This window comes from Lachnellula hyalina (genome assembly GCF_007821495.1).
Source record: "Lachnellula hyalina strain CBS 185.66 chromosome Unknown contig00056, whole genome shotgun sequence".
In the NCBI taxonomy this organism is placed as follows: Eukaryota; Fungi; Ascomycota; class Leotiomycetes; order Helotiales; family Lachnaceae; genus Lachnellula; species Lachnellula hyalina.
Window position 1 is genome coordinate 117,490 of NW_022157170.1, and position 15,921 is coordinate 133,410.

Consider the following 15,921-nt stretch of genomic DNA (forward strand, 5'->3'; position numbering starts at 1 on the left):
CCACATTACCGTGGCGTGAATAAGAGCGTGGTAGATTTTGTTTTATTTGAGAAGATCCAAACTCTGTAAATTGCTCTTTTCTGGTCTCTCGAATGTTTAATTACACGATCGTTTCTGTGAAACTCCTATAGAGTACTGTCATTGGATTTGTAAGTTTCACAATATCTCCTTTACTCGGCTTGTGTGGAGTCGCGCCATCGGAAATATTTATGGTTTAGTATTTGAGGAGGTTTTTAGCAGTGCAAATCTCTGTTTTTAAGATATAAGTGGTTGCCTCGGATATGATGTTTTTTCGGAAATGCAATCTCTCACCACGACCGCTTTGGTCAGAAGCAATGACATCAGTTGTTCTCGCTCTTGCAACAACAATGTGAATCTGAATCTGTGAATTTGTGAAGCTGGATTACATTCATTTTCTTGCGGGTCTTTCGCCTTCCAACAACGCGTAATCATTCCTTTACCACGACCGATCTCAACCCCACACAACCTCGAGATCCTGAGCCTCTCCCATCCAAGATACGAAACACGACTAGCTGTCTACAACATGGTCTTACAGAAGAAGCGTCAAAACATCATTCAGCGAGTAAAGGCCGCTCTTCGAAGAAACCGCAATGGCAATGGCTCTCGAAGCCTGACAGATAGAGTTCTGTCGAAGGGTCTGGTCATAAGCAAGCCGTACAATGAGATCCCTGCTTCCATCTTGATCCATAGGGAAAGAGCACGATTAGCAGAGGCTTGCATCCGGAAAGTTGCTCCTCTTGAAGAATTTACACTCTTTACCAAGCTCCCACTTGAGCTTCGTCGTCAGATTTGGTCGTACACATTGCCTGGTCCGCGAATTATCGAGATCCATTATGCTAGCGAGAAAACGAAACAGGATTTGGTAGGCTTATTCTCATACACACGTCCCAGTCTCCTCATCTCTCTTTAGGCAATTGACTTCTCCTATGCTAATTTGATGGGGCAGATGATTCGCAAAGATACCCATGACTCTCTTTTCCATATTAAACAAGCCTGTAAGGAATCCCAGGCAGCTGTCTTATGGAGGTACAAGTATTTCCCAGCACATGCCTGGGAGTTAAAAGGTCTACCATCTTCTTCCATGCTCCTGTTCGACTACGACCACGATATTGTTCACTTCGGTCGACGGAGTGCCACTCGGGTGTTCTTTGGTGGTAGCAGCCAGAGAAACGTCAAGGAGATCAGGACCGTGGGACTCGGAATACATCTCCTGGGCATGGGTCTTTTCTTTGCAGAAGTTCTGCCCTCGTACCTCCACCTACCGAACTTGAGAAAGATCATTGTCGATGTCACCGAGACGGAGGAATATGCCTACTCGACTGCGCAGACGAATGGAGCGACGCCGATATCCTATGTTGACTTGCATCAAAGACCACGCGACTCTAATGGCCGACATGTGCTTCGGGCGTTCTGGAAGATGGTTTTGGAGATTCCGGAGCTGGAGCATTTGAAGGATGTGCAGCTTATTTTTGCGAGACTTGATGATCCGAGGGTATGTTCTCATCCCTCTCTTCTCTCTCCTTTCAAAGCAACTTCTAACTGATTACCAGTTCTTAGCTTAGGAGGACTGGGAGGGGTTCCTGAGATTATATTTGATTTGCGAGTGGTCTGGGAGTTGGAATTCTTGGGGAAGCTTTGATGTTGCGAGAGAAATAAGCATGATTTTCCTGTAGCTTAGGTCACAGTACAACCTCCTGAATACATTTGCGTATACCTTGTTTGATAATCATTCATATTTGACTGGAGTATATAAAAGCCTCTCGCCATTGATTTTGTAAACTTGAAGCGAGAATATCATCCAGGCCTTCACATCCCTTACTGGAGGTAAGATACGCTTGGATGTTGCGATATTCTCGACCGGAAGCTGACACACAACAGGAAACGGGGATCAAAGACCTGACTTTTTAGAAAAATGAATTTGTAAGCGCTGAATCTGCGTAACTTTTCGTCTAGTCTCTCTGATTTCCAAGAGAGACTAGCAAGAAGTCACTCATTCCAGACCCTCTTCGACAGTTCTACGAGCCGAAGTTTACATTGGACACAGCCTATTGCGGGAGGTGGTCTAGGTAGAATGTACCCCCCAGGGAATCTTGGATTGAAGAGCCCTGTGGTTCATAATTCCTGGCTGTTTCCAACTACAAAGTAGACGTACTTTTTAATTCGGCCTTCATGTTGCGAACCATTCCTTTTTCCTTCTCCCATGATCTTCTGATATCTATGTATAGACATCCACCCAGAGCATCCAAGCCCATAGGGACCATTGCTCATACAATAAGTAGATCTAACAATAAATACATTCTCAATGTAGTGCATATGAATTCCTTGTTTGCATCTCGTGATGTACGTAATATCTAAAATCTCAGCTGATTCATGAAACTATCAAGTGTCGGTGTAGAATGTAGTGGGAAGTGGTGTAATACAATACAAGGAGCGGTTGGAAGTTGCCAGGACCCTTTAACCTCACTGACACTCCACATTCACACCTCCCAAATAATGAACACCCCCATTCATGGCCGGGTCGTTAGACTCCTCACCTGCACCCCACAGGGCGTCATTCACGAAATCTGCACGATAATTCGTAAACTTAAAGCCCCAAAAAGCCAGTTGAGTACTTTATAATGATCTAGGCGAACGTCAATAATGCAAAATATAGAGGGGTAACGCTTTCAAGCAAAATTCCGAGATCTTGGTACCCGGGACGCCCAGGACTGTTCAGTGTCGATGAGCTTTAGCCTTTAGGCCCATTCAACTTACTCTCAGCGATGAAAGTTCCGACGCATTCTGTCAAGGGTGATTAGCAACCATGTCAAGACTATTATGGCAGTCTTTCAGCTACTATCAGGGATACTGACAATGGGTCTTGCCCGCTTCTCTTTTGCTTCACTCATCTACTAGTACTACTTGTTAGTACTGGTGGTAGTATTGGTACAGATATTATTCTTCGGTGTTATGCGTAGCAGTACAAAACACATCCGTTGCATAGCTAGCTTTCCAATGTATGAAAGATATCGAATAAAAACCGACAATGTTAACGTGATCATCGTTTTCGTGGCATCCTATTAGCAATTTAGCTCCGCCGTCAATGGAAAATAGGGGCTCGCTTAAGACTTACTATAAGAAAGCTCTCGTTGGTTTTAACCTCAAAGACAGAAATATTCATAATAAAAGAAACATTTTTTGCAAATACAAATTAAATCCCCACTTCTTCACCCTTGATTAATCTAATTCGATATCAAAAAGGGGCAGGCCAGTCACATGATATATCACAACTTGATGCTAAGCTGAAAGGCCTAAGCCATCTTCGCATTCCCTTTATCCAATTTTAGTTAGATCACATCATCCTGCTCAAAGACTTATTACTTTCATAAAGAGCGAAAGGTTTTGATAGGACGTTAAGGTTTGTTCAGTAATCCTATCCTAGTCCTACACTTATTATTCCCGAACGGACCGGCGATAAGGCATTGTACGTAAGCACTTGGATGCTTAGCAATCCGGAACCCCACATCTCATCGCACCCCGCCATCTTGCCCAACCCACTCCTAACAATGTACTTCTCTTCTCCAGCTCCCATCAACCCCAATAAATCTTCAATCTCGCGGTAACCAGTTTCGGTCGAGAAAGTACGAGCAACTATGCCCCCTCAACCCAGCCTCCCGGAAGCAGCCCACGCAGAACTAGACTCAATGCTCTCCCGCAAATTCGGCCGAGAAGTAGCCAACTACTTTTCCGGCTCCCCCCTCAACCGTGTCTCGTTCCTGCGTACAAACCACGAGTTCATCACCAAAGCACTTACGCACCCCTCTACCTCCTTCCTGCTCTTTAACGATCTTTCACCCCTCGCCACAGACCCCACGAAGCTCGCATACGCAAAACATGAAGATGTGCGGGAACTGATTGGGGATAATCCATTTGAGAAGAGCGAGGAGGAGTTGGTCAAAGAATATAATAGCAGTGTGACCCTGCCGTTGGTCTTGTTTTTGGGTCTGGATGAGAGGAAGAATGGGGGGTTTGAACATGGGATTTATAAGGGGCAGGCTTTCTTCGCAGTAGATGTTACTCCCAGGGGAACAGTGGAGAAACAGGCGAGTGCTGTGATTGAGGCGATGAAGAAGAAAGGATTACAGTTTATTGAGGGAAGGGTACATATGACATTGAATGCGCCGGAAGGTATTTCACAGCCCAGCAACTGGAAAAATAAATACTGATCTTCGGAATAGCTGCCATATACGCCCAAGCCCGAGCATTGCTTGACTGGAACGCACGGAATCCCTTCTGCGGCGGCTGCGGCCAGCCCACCCTCTCCGTTAACGCAGGGACAAAACGAACCTGTCCACCCACAGACTTTTCATCTCTTGCCAACGCCCAAGGCGCAACAACGACCTTGGAAACGCCCCGGGAGAGACTAGCCTGCGTTACGCGGAAAGGCATCTCTAACCTCTCCTTCCCCCGCACCGACCCCACCGTAATAATGGCTGTTGTATCCCACGATGCGAAACGCGTGCTCCTCGGCCGTCAAAAGCGCTGGCCGCCCTACTGGTACTCTACTCTTGCAGGATTCTGCGAGCCCGCGGAATCAGTAGAAGAAGCCGTGCGTCGCGAAGTATGGGAAGAATCAGGCGTGCATCTCGGTCGTGTAGTGATCCACTCTACGCAGCCTTGGCCGTATCCTGCGAATCTTATGATTGGGGCGATTGGACAGGCATTGCCGGATGGTGAGGGCATCCATTTGGAGCATGATCCGGAGTTGGAAGATGCGAAGTGGGTTCCAATTGATGAGGTTAGGGAGGCGTTGAAGGTTGGGACTAGTGGGCTTGGAGATCCAGCTTCGGAGGGGTATAAGGAGGGGAATTTGAGATTACCGCCCAAAACTGCCATTGCTAATCAGCTGTTGACTGCTGTTGTGGGTGGATTCTTGGAGGTCGGAGAGGTTAGTAAGATTTAAGAGGCTCCCACTGGAAAAGTGGTTATAGGTAGGCTACATAGTAGCTTAGTGAAACGGCTTGTGTATAAACCGTAGAGGATGGAAATTTATAGATATCTGGAATAGATTAAAAGAAATCAAGATATGAAATCCAAAAAGCCGCGTATTTCAAGTTACGACTGCGGTCTGGGTAGGGAGTTCTCCATCCTTTCCTAATCATTCGTGAGAAATCATATTAAAGATTAGTTATGGTTCAGAGTTTTGCGAATCTGAATTGGGCATTTTGGGGCATTTTTGGAGAGTTGGGAGAGGGAAAGTCCTTGTTTTTCCCTATTATATACCTAGGTATTCACCTTAATTTCCACTTCTAGCGATATCGTTTATCCTTTTCATAGACAGCCGAGAGAGAGAGGTAGGAAGATGTATCAAGATACCAGCTTGGTATATGAGTAGGTTTGCCAGAGGTTCTTATTGTGATATTGTTTCCCATTCCGTACTTTGTGATTATGACCCTAGAGGTTCTTCTTCTAGCGTCGTATATCATACTTGAAGAGCGGACTTAGTTCCCAAAAGTATCAAACTAATTATTCTAAATAAACGCCAGCAGTATAGTTGACTCCAAGGTCTTCTGCCCATTCTTCTCTTTTTTCGCGTAGTAGTGGTAACAGGTATTGGGACAACGGAATTTGAAGTCTAGGATGTCTATAACAAGAAGACTACCGTGATTAGTTCACTCTCACATGGAAAGCGCGTAGGGGATACGATTGAGCTATGGAGAGAGCTGGTTGGATGATAGATCCGGTTAATGGTTCTTGGTAGAGATAAAAAGGCGCCGTGGCGACTTAAATGAGTTAATTTGCTTCTACCAGGAAGCCAGCTTCGTCCATGTTAATAAAGGCATCCAAATCGACAAAATCACCTGTGAAGATGGTGCCTTTTACTCTTGGAGTCTTCAACTTGACCGATGGAAAGGGCGACTGGATCAAGTGTTAGCAATTGCTTCCTTTCTTCCAAGAACGATTCACATATTCTCTTGCTAAGTAAAGCCCAAAACTTACATCCTCCCTCCAATTCATCAAAGCCTCAACCCCAAACCTCTCATGACACTCCTCAAACCCCCTCCTCACCCACTCCCTCTCACCATTCCTCTCTTCCCCCCACCCTCTCCCCCTTAAACTCACCACCACCATGCCCCATCCAACAAACCGGCTCATACCCAGTCCAATGATCCATATCCCTCATCGCCTCATTACAAACCCTCGCCAAATACTCCACGAACTCCATTCTCCCCCGGCGTTTCCCAATCTTGCGTTCCGCATCAGAACGCAAAAGCCCGAATCGATGCTCACAGTAAACGCCCTTGACAAGCACATTAACATCGCTGGCATCAAGTTGGTCGAAGCATGCAACGCTTTGTTCCACCTCTCCACTTCCATTTTCAATCCACCCGCCACCCCTGCCAATAACCTGCGCTAGAATGGGTGCAAGAACAAGCACAATCAGGAGATGGCGTTTGAAAGAGACGCGCCAGGAACGCGGGATGCACGCATAGTTTAGGAAGGTGAAGAGGAAGAAGGGGATAGTGCCAAAAGTACAGTAGATGGACGCGTTGAAGATGAGGTGCTGGCCGGGCAGGAAATCCTTGTCGCGGTTGAAGTCGAAGCCTTGGAGGGCGGCGGTTAGGTAGAGGTCTACGAATGTGTGGATAATGAGGAGGAAGGTGGCAAATTTAGAGACCATTCTGACATTCTGGGTTGATGTGAGACGTGAGGTGTATTTTTTCATGTTGAAAATCACGGTGTTCTAGGCTCGGTTCGTTTGAAAAGGGGCAAAGTGGGACTAGTGTACGGCGCAGACCGCGGCCGCGGTTCTACAAGGTTTCATTTCAACGAGAGCATGTGCAATACCAGTTTGAAGTATTTGAATTATGTACAGACTTAAGCCAATATATACAACCCCTTTTTAGAATTACACACATCTTATATGTATTTATATGGGTTCATGATTCCGTTCTGTGGAGTGTTAGTTAGAACCAAACGTCAGCTTGGAGAATACGACTTACGGGATCGTAAAGATTCTTGATCTGCTTCATTAAATTGATCATTGTATCGCTTCTGCTGTATCCGATATAGTTCTTCTTGGCAAGACCTAAGCCGTGCTCTGCACTGATACTTCCATTCCGCTTCGCGATCCACTCATATACGAAAGGTTCCAACGCCTTCTCGACCCTCTTGTCATATGTTCGAACCGCGACGTTCAGATGAAGATTCGAGTCGCCCATATGACCGTAACCGACAACATCAACCACAGGGTGCTCATCGGTATCTCCGAGCAGGCCAGAGTTATGGATCTTTTCTCGTGTTTCTTCGACAAGTGCATAGAGCTCATTGATCGGTATTGACAAGTCATACTTGTACACACCTCCCCAGTGGCCGAGACATTCTGGTATGCCTTCTCTCCAGCCCCATAACTCCTTGACTTGTGTTTGGCCTTGGGCAACGACTCCATCTGAGACAATTTCCTTCTCCATAACATCTTCGAGGAATTTCTCAAGCTTCTCGTTGTCGTGTTCGGAGTTTGATCCGCTTGTCTCGATTAAACAGTAAAATGGGTGCTCGCTCTCCAGTGGACGCTTATTCCCTGTGACTTTCTGGACCAGATCCTGGCTCTGAACGTCCATGAGCTCAAATGCGGAGAGGATCTCCGAGAGTTGGCCCTTTGCTTCCTGAAACGCCAATTGAACTTTCTCGTAGGACTCCAGACCAAAGAAGGCCACATTGATGGCATTGGACCTTTGAGGGCACATAATGGAGACACCAGTAATAATCCCAAGAGTACCCTCGCCTCCAATGAACAATTGCTTGAGATCATATCCAGTGTTGTTCTTTCTTAATTGTCCAAGGTCGTCCATGATTGTTCCGTCTGGCAATACTGCTTCAATGCCAAGTACATTGCCGTGTAAACTTCCATAACGTAATAACCGTAAGCCACCAGCATTGGTAGCAACATTCCCTCCAATATGGCAAGATCCTTTGGCACCAAGGTCTAACGGAAATATGTGGTTCTTCTCCTGTAAGAAACTATCCGCGACCTCCAAAATCACACCAGCATCTACAACAAGAGCTCCGGAGACTTCATCAAAAGACCTTATTTGGTTCATCCGGCTCATAGTAATGACAATTTCGTCAAACACGGGCACCGAACCTCCGACCAATCCTGAGTTACCTCCTTGCGGTACAACAGCCAGCATGTTATCATTGCAATATTTCAACACCTTACTGACTTCCTCGGTTGATCCAGGTTTCAACACTAGCTTCGTATGCCCCCGATATTTCCGCATCCAATCCCCATTAAAAGGCTCGATATCATCTGTAGCATCTTTCGTTACGCCATCGATAATCGCCGATTCCTTACCCAGCAGCTGTTTGAAGAATTTGACGTGATCTTCAGTAATTTCTGCGAACTTGGAGTCTCGTTTGATCTCGGGATAGGTTTCGGAGGTAAATTTAATTGTTTTTGAGGAGCCTGTGGTGCCTTTTGCTACCCCTTCGCTATCTTCTGTAGTTGCGGTACTTGTCCATCGGAACTGGGAAAGCGGTCGTATGGGTCTTGAACAGGGGATTGGGGATATTCGAGCTCGGCGTAGAGCCAGGGACACTCGTGAACGGCTTGCCATATTGGAAATAAAAGGATTTTTAAGGAAGACTTTGGCAATGAGCTGGAGAAGAAGTAAAAAGTGGGGTTTGAGCACGGAAGAAGTCGCGCCTGAAGTCAGCCTCGTCGTAGCCTCATATATAAGGCCTAGAAAGAGCTCGCGGCAGCTGTGACTTCGTACGCGATGCAGCCTACCTGATGGAAACACTCCAAGCTCTAGTCAATATCAACCAAACAGCTTCGCAACCACTCAACCTTTTCTCTCGATACTCAAGAAGCCGTGCATCCCCCACCTTGATTCGGATACTCATACAACATGGCGTCTGGATATGACAGAGCTCTTTCCGGTAAGCTAAGCTCTTCTCCCTTCACATGTTGACATTTATGCTAACAATGTGTAGTCTTCAGGTCAGTTGAATGTCCTCAAACTTCGAACATGTGCTAACTACCACAAAGCCCCGATGGACACGTTTTCCAAGTCGAATATGCGCTGGAGGCTGTGAAACGAGGTATGAATGGTCGTCTTAGAGCCTCCAACCAAAGCTAAGCTCTTTCTAGGGACTTGTGCTGTAGGAGTAAAGGGAGCAGATATTGTTGTGCTAGGATGTGAGAAGCGTTCGGCAATGAAGCTGCAAGATACCCGTATTACACCCTCGAAGATCGGTCTCGTCGATACCCACGTCTGTCTCGCCTTCGCCGGTCTCAATGCCGATGCCAGAATCTTAGTCGACAAGGCTAGATTAGAAGCACAATCCCACCGTCTGACAGTCGAGGATCCGGTCTCGATAGAGTACATTACGAAATATGTGGCTGGTGTGCAGCAGAGATATACGCAGAGTGGTGGTGTGAGACCTTTTGGTATTAGCACGTTGATTGTTGGCTTTGACCCCAATGATAAGACGCCCAGATTGTACCAGACTGAGCCGTCGGGAATTTACTCTGCATGGTATGTTGCATAATAGGTGTTAAAAAAAGACCCATGCTAACTTATGTACAGGAAAGCAAACGCCATCGGCCGTTCCAGCAAGACCGTCCGCGAATTCCTCGAACGAAACCACAAGGATGACATGGACAGAGAAGCTACACTCAAGTTGACCATCAAGTCATTACTGGAAGTTGTGCAGACTGGAGCAAAGAACATTGAGATCGCGATCATGGCCCCAGGGAAGAGCGTCGAGATGTTACCCGTGGAGGATATTGAGGCATATGTGAAGGCCATTGAGCAGGAGAAGGTCGAGGAGGCTGCCAAGAAGAAGAGTGGTCGGACACCAGGTACTGGAAATGCTGCTATTTTGACGAGAGGACCGGATGATGCTTCAGGTGCTTAGAATGTACTTCCTTGATTTTCGGCATTTTCATAGAGCATTTGTATTATAGCAATGAGCGATGAACCCGTGGCCATAAAAGCATTGCACATCCTTTATTCGTCTCCCCAGATGCATGCCCCCATGGTATATTCTGCTGTCTAGCGAATCAGCAAGGCCATCCCATTCTCATGCCGTTTTCATCCCCATAAACCAGTAAATTCCAGACACCATGCCGCTAAATCAAATGCCTTTCATCCCCATCTATCACCCCATCATCAACACGTATCCTCCTCACTCATCCCAACTTATTAGGCGCCTCTTTCACATCAAATATCGTCCTTTGCTCCTCCCCTCTAACCCTATCATCCTTCAACATCCGACTGTCAACCCTGGCATCCTCCCCTTCAAATTCTAGGATCGGCTTCGCTGTGACAGCTTCTAATACGAAGTGGTTGTCGCAGTGCGGGCAGTACTCGTCGCTCTCTTCGAATTCCAGGCCATCTTTGCGGAAGGCCTTTTTGCACTTTTTGCAGGCGAATACCTGGTTGTCTTTGTTAGGGGCAGAGAGGCGGGGCAGACAGACGATGGGGATAGAAGGAAAAGACGCACCATTTCAGTTCTTTGCAGGAGAGGATGGTCTTCTGATTCTAGGTGGCATTCTGCGCAGTCGAACCATTTTCGGCCTGGGTGTTGTTAGCATGGCAGGTTTCGAGTTCCAGAAGGTTGGAAGGGGCGTACAGCATGGTGCTCTGATGGAGACCTGGGCGTTAAGGATGTGTTTGCTGGGCATCTCATCAGGAGCATTCCAAGTTCTCTTATTGCATAACTTACCACATGCTTGCGACTCGATTGATTCAGTTTGTCTGGCGAGTTCTTCTAATATCAAAAAGTGATCTCGAAATGTCTTTGTTCAAATTCACGCGACCACGCGCCTGAAGAACAAGAACGTACTAGCGCGGATGACTCTCGTAGCCTTGTCTTAAACTTTGCCCCTCTGGATTTCATTTCACTTTATACATCTCACAGCTACATCTGTAAGAAACCGCCGAGATGCCGGCGAAGAGGAAAGCTTCATCAAGTATGGGCTTTCATTTGCTTTACACTCCTTAACATTGCTAACAGTGTACCATCTAGATGTCCGAGGGAGCACAAAGATAGGGAGAGATTCCGCAGTCTCAACCCCAGGACCTGCGACCCCACGAAGCATCGGCAGCAGCAGCGATGAATACTCAGATGCTGAGCCGAGTGAGTCGGAGAAGGAGAATATGAAGAGAAATATAAATTCATTCTCCGTGGAAAACTATAAAGCGAAGCAGAGAAGCCATGCTGTTTCTGGGATGGACTCGGCGAGTCACCACTTTGGGGCCAACGACTTCTCGTACCTTTCGCTGAAGCCGGATCATGACAATCGACCGCTATGGATAGATCCTCACAAAGGGCGAATTATCCTCGAGAGTTTCTCGCCCTTGGCCACCCATGCTCAGGATTTCTTAACGACGATTGCGGAGCCTTTGTCGCGGCCCATTTTTCTTCACGAGTACGCCTTGACACCCCATAGTCTATACGCTGCTGTTTCTGTTGGACTGGATCCAAAGGATATAATAAACGTGCTGGATCGATTATCCAAGATACCTGTCCCGGACAACATACGGGATTTCATTACGAGTTGCACGCATAGTTATGGCAAGGTGAAGCTGGTGCTGAAGGATACCAAGCATTACGTAGAGAGCTCTGATCCGGAGATGTTGCAGCGTCTGCTTAAGGATGAAGTCATTGGTCCCCTCCGAGTGCAAGGAACTGAAGAGATCACAAGTGCCTCGGCTCCCAAGATGGCAGGTTTGGTCATTCCAGGAACGAAGAACTTTGCAGGTGTCCAGCAGGCTCAACTAGAAGGCGCAAAACCAAAAGAAGGAGAAAACGTACAGCAGGAAGATATTGTTGCTACTCTGAATGAGGATGATGATGATGATGAGGATGCCGACGCTGTGCACCACTTTGAAATTGGCGATACTGCTGTCGAGACTGTTCAAAAGCGCTGCCTTGAGTTGGGCTTACCTGTTCTGGAGGAGTACGATTTCCGCAATGACTCGCATAATGCAAACCTTGATATTGACCTGAAACCCTCTGCTCAAATCCGGCACTACCAGGAGAAGAGTCTTAGTAAGATGTTTGGTAACGGGAGAGCTAAAAGTGGAATCATCGTTCTTCCTTGCGGAGCCGGCAAAACCCTGGTTGGGATTACAGCTGCTTGCACAGTCAAAAAGGGCGTCATCATCCTCTGCACAAGTTCTATGTCGGTCATCCAATGGCGACAGGAATTTCTTAAGTGGTCGAACATCAATCCCAGCGATATTGCAATCTTCACTTCAGATAACAAGGACAAGTTTGCGAGGAACACTGGGATTATCGTCACTTCATACTCTATGGTAGCACAGAGAGGCAAGAGGTCTTACGATTCTCAGAAAATGATGGACTTCATTCAAAGCAGAGAATGGGGGTTGATGATTCTTGACGAAGTACATGTCGTACCCGCCAATATGTTCAGAAAGGTCACATCTACTATCAAGACTCATTCGAAGCTGGGCCTGACTGCGACCCTTCTTCGTGAGGACGATAAGATCAGTGATCTGAACTTCTTGATTGGTCCTAAGCTGTACGAGGCTAACTGGATGGAGCTTGCAGAACAAGGGCATATTGCCCGAGTTCAATGTGCTGAAGTCTGGTGTCCGATGACAACTGAGTTTTATTCCGAGTATCTAAGACACTCGGCGAAAAAGAAGCAACTTATCTGGACAATGAACCCTCGAAAGTTCCAAGCCTGTCAATTCTTGATCGACTACCATGAGAAACGAGGGGATAAGATCATCGTGTTTGCAGACAACATCTACGCTCTGAAAGCCTATGCAACAAAGCTCAACAAGGCTTTCATCTACGGAGAGACAGGCAACGCCGAGCGAATGCGAATTCTCGAGAACTTCCAGCATAACGATAAAATCAACACCCTCTTCCTCTCCAAAATTGGTGACACATCTCTGGATCTCCCCGAAGCCACCTGTCTCATCCAAATATCCTCCCATTACGGTTCTCGTCGTCAAGAGGCCCAAAGACTGGGTCGCATCCTCCGAGCCAAACGTCGAAATGACGAGGGTTTTAACGCATTCTTCTACTCCCTCGTTTCGAAAGATACGCAAGAAATGTACTTCTCCTCCAAACGACAAGCCTTTCTCGTTGACCAAGGCTACGCATTCAAAGTCATTACCCATCTTCAAGGGATCGAAGATCTCCCAGGTCTTGCTTTCTCCACGCCCTCTGAGCGCCGAGAACTCCTCCAAAACGTCTTGATCGCCAATGATGCAGACATGGACAACGATGACAAAGGAGATGACATGTTCCACATGATGGACGGCAAATCGAAAGCCAAAGCGAAAAAGAAGGCTAATGCGAGAAGAACAGCCGGGGCGCTAAGCGAGCTTGCTGGAGGCCAGGATATGGCGTACGTGGAGCAGAACAAGAGCAAGAATAAGGAGTTGAAGCGAAAGAAGGGGGAGCATAATTCATTCTTTAAGAAGTTGCAGAGGGATCAGGAGAAGAGGAGAAAGGCTTTGGACGAAGACTAATTGGGAATTTATCTGGTGGGCGTTTTGGAAAATGGATGGGAAAATAAATTTGCAGGGCGTTGGTGGATTTGAGCCGAAATAAAATTTGATATGATAGAAGAATTTGATGTATTACCACTTAGCCCTCTGGCTGTTGTTGAAGTACCAAGTTATACTATACTTGGGCTACCACCAGTGGAGTGAAGCTTATGGAGGTACGTACGGTGCGACCTCAAAAGCTCTGGTGGCTCCTGCTCCCACCGCTCCTATCGTTGGAAATGACCTAAGCGCACCTAGCTTTGTTTTGATTGGTCCTCGTTCAAGCGGCCAATCAAAACCAGCCTTATTATCATCCAACCCAAGTGGTCCTCGCCGCTGCACAGGCCACCAAAACAAGACCTAGGCAGTGAGTTGCTGATCTCTAACAAAACCATCATCTTCGATCCAATTTCTGCGCTTTTTTGGCATGTCCTTTCAGATAGCGCAAGCTCCGTCTATGAAGTATCTAGCAAGATTTATCAAGCTCTTCTCGTCAACATCCAGGTGCCAACATTTCCTTAGGAGGGAGGCCTTTGACAATCTGAATTCTAGAAGTTGTCGTTCGCAGATCACTCTGTCTTTGAATTCCCTACCATGACTCTTATTCAAGTTTTAGGGACAACCGTGGTGTTGTCACTGCTACTGGCAGTTGCTGAAGCCGTACGCCGAGTCTACTTTCATCCTTTGGCACATATACCAGGACCAAGACTTGCCGCAATCACGTGGTGGTATGAATTCTATTTCGATGTTATTCAGCCAAGCATATTTGTGTTCAAGATCCAGGAGCTTCATAAGCAATATGGTAAGTCTGTGACAACCGAGGCTGGCAGTGCAAAACTGCCAAGAATGATATCGCCTGTAACTGATCACGAACAAATCATTCAGGTCCAATTATTCGGATCACTCCGGATGAGATTCATATCAATGATGTTGGCTTTCTAGAAACAATCTACGCACCTTCAATGTCCCATAGAGATAAGTACGATTACATATTAAGGACCCTACAAATTCCAGGCGCTATAGGCGCAACAGTACGGCACGATGTCCATAGAAAACGTCGCGAAGCACTTGGCCCCTTTTTTAGCAGACGGAATGTGCTTCACCTGGAACCTCTGATCACTGGAAAGCTTGAGCAATTATGTCAGTTGATCACGAAACATGCATCTGAAAAGACAACGATCAATTTATCTGATGCACTTTTTGCTTTCTCTAGCGAGTACGAATGAGAAGATATCTTGATAGCATAGTGTTAACAAGAAACAGTGTTACCAACAACTTCTTATTCGCTCATCAAACCGATGTCCTTGCCGACGAGACTCTTGCAGCTACACTTCGCCAGAATGGCAATGATCTTCTACTAGGTATTAACATCAACAAGCACTTTCCATGGTTCCCTACTTTCCTCGACTCTCTTCCACTATTTATTAGCAAACCGATAATGCCACCTGGATTGATTGACATGTTAGCACTATTCGATGTAAGTTGAGAATGTTTGAAGATTACCAGATAAAGCATTATTACTGACAATGAGCTACAGAGAGTTCGTGCTGAGCTGATGGGCATCGTGGCAGCCAAATCTTCAGGCGTTTCAAGTGAGAAACGGCTGGGACCAACAGGCAAAGAGTCCGTATATCACTCGGTGATTGACAGCAACGTCTTACCACCAGAGGAAAAGTCTCTACTGCGTCTTGAGCAAGAAGGTGCACTATTGGTCCTCGCTGGAACAGAATCACCTGCGAAAAGTCTTAATATCATATTCTACCACATCCTCGCCAATTCCTCGATACTCAGTAAACTCCGGGCTGAACTCAGCACAGTCCCCAAAACCGCGTCGTGGACAGAGCTAGAGAAACTCCCTTATTTGTCTGCGGTTCTTGAGGAAGGGAACCGACTCTCCTTTGGCGTCACGGCTAGAACAGCCCGCATCGCAGATGAAACTCTCACATATACCCCATCCCCATACGCCACTTCTCCGGGCAAACCCTACGTCATCCCCCCAGGGACACCCATGAGTACAACAACTTTCAGCGCTCATACAGCGGAAGCCGTCTTTCCTGAACCCTTTACCTTCGACCCAGAGCGCTGGCTCGGCGATGCGGGCAACGAACGCCGGAAGTTCCAGATGGCGTTTGGTAAAGGAGGACGAAAGTGTTTAGGTATCGAACTCGCGCGTGCAGAACTCTATCTCGTCACAGCAGCACTAGTCAGGGGGTTTAATATGGAGCTTTGGGAAACGGATGAGAGTGATGTTGCTTTCGTTCATGATTACCAGGTTGCAATGCCGAAGTTTGAATCAAAGGGGGTGAGAGTCACGGCCAGGATACTTTGACCTAATGTTGAACTTGGAGAATCAATTGTTATAATTCTCATTTCATATATTATC

General features: G+C 46.7%; 6 protein-coding genes across 6 annotated transcripts; 4 read left to right on the plus strand and 2 right to left on the minus strand.

Moving 5' to 3' along the window:
- Window positions 1–3,653: 3,653 nt before the first annotated feature.
- On the plus strand, window positions 3,654–4,963 carry LHYA1_G004770 (putative NADH pyrophosphatase; the record flags this gene model as incomplete). Its single annotated transcript, XM_031149726.1, has 2 exons — window positions 3,654–4,188; window positions 4,239–4,963. The coding sequence occupies 2 exons, from the start codon at window positions 3,654–3,656 to the stop codon at window positions 4,961–4,963; spliced, it is 1,260 nt and encodes a 419-aa protein (XP_031005815.1).
- Window positions 4,964–6,921: 1,958 nt separating this feature from the next.
- Window positions 6,922–8,618, minus strand: SPBC713.03 (putative D-lactate dehydrogenase, mitochondrial; the record flags this gene model as incomplete). Its single annotated transcript, XM_031149727.1, has 2 exons — window positions 6,922–6,954; window positions 7,005–8,618. The coding sequence occupies 2 exons, from the start codon at window positions 8,616–8,618 to the stop codon at window positions 6,922–6,924; spliced, it is 1,647 nt and encodes a 548-aa protein (XP_031005816.1).
- A 294-nt stretch (window positions 8,619–8,912) lies between these two features.
- PRE6 (Proteasome subunit alpha type-4) lies at window positions 8,913–9,924 on the plus strand (the record flags this gene model as incomplete). The annotated part of the gene is made up of 5 exons (XM_031149728.1): window positions 8,913–8,943; window positions 8,998–9,004; window positions 9,053–9,105; window positions 9,155–9,542; window positions 9,594–9,924. 5 exons carry the CDS (start codon window positions 8,913–8,915, stop codon window positions 9,922–9,924), a joined length of 810 nt encoding a protein of 269 aa, XP_031005813.1.
- A 274-nt stretch (window positions 9,925–10,198) lies between these two features.
- On the minus strand, window positions 10,199–10,693 carry SPBC3B9.05 (Uncharacterized protein; the record flags this gene model as incomplete). Its single annotated transcript, XM_031149729.1, has 3 exons — window positions 10,199–10,444; window positions 10,513–10,586; window positions 10,642–10,693. 3 exons carry the CDS (start codon window positions 10,691–10,693, stop codon window positions 10,199–10,201), a joined length of 372 nt encoding a protein of 123 aa, XP_031005814.1.
- A 260-nt stretch (window positions 10,694–10,953) lies between these two features.
- On the plus strand, window positions 10,954–13,520 carry SSL2 (General transcription and DNA repair factor IIH helicase subunit; the record flags this gene model as incomplete). The annotated part of the gene is made up of 2 exons (XM_031149730.1): window positions 10,954–10,981; window positions 11,038–13,520. The coding sequence occupies 2 exons, from the start codon at window positions 10,954–10,956 to the stop codon at window positions 13,518–13,520; spliced, it is 2,511 nt and encodes an 836-aa protein (XP_031005819.1).
- Window positions 13,521–14,132: 612 nt separating this feature from the next.
- On the plus strand, window positions 14,133–15,867 carry SAT11 (Cytochrome P450 monooxygenase; the record flags this gene model as incomplete). The annotated part of the gene is made up of 4 exons (XM_031149731.1): window positions 14,133–14,340; window positions 14,424–14,754; window positions 14,802–15,015; window positions 15,076–15,867. The coding sequence occupies 4 exons, from the start codon at window positions 14,133–14,135 to the stop codon at window positions 15,865–15,867; spliced, it is 1,545 nt and encodes a 514-aa protein (XP_031005820.1).
- Window positions 15,868–15,921: the final 54 nt, after the last annotated feature.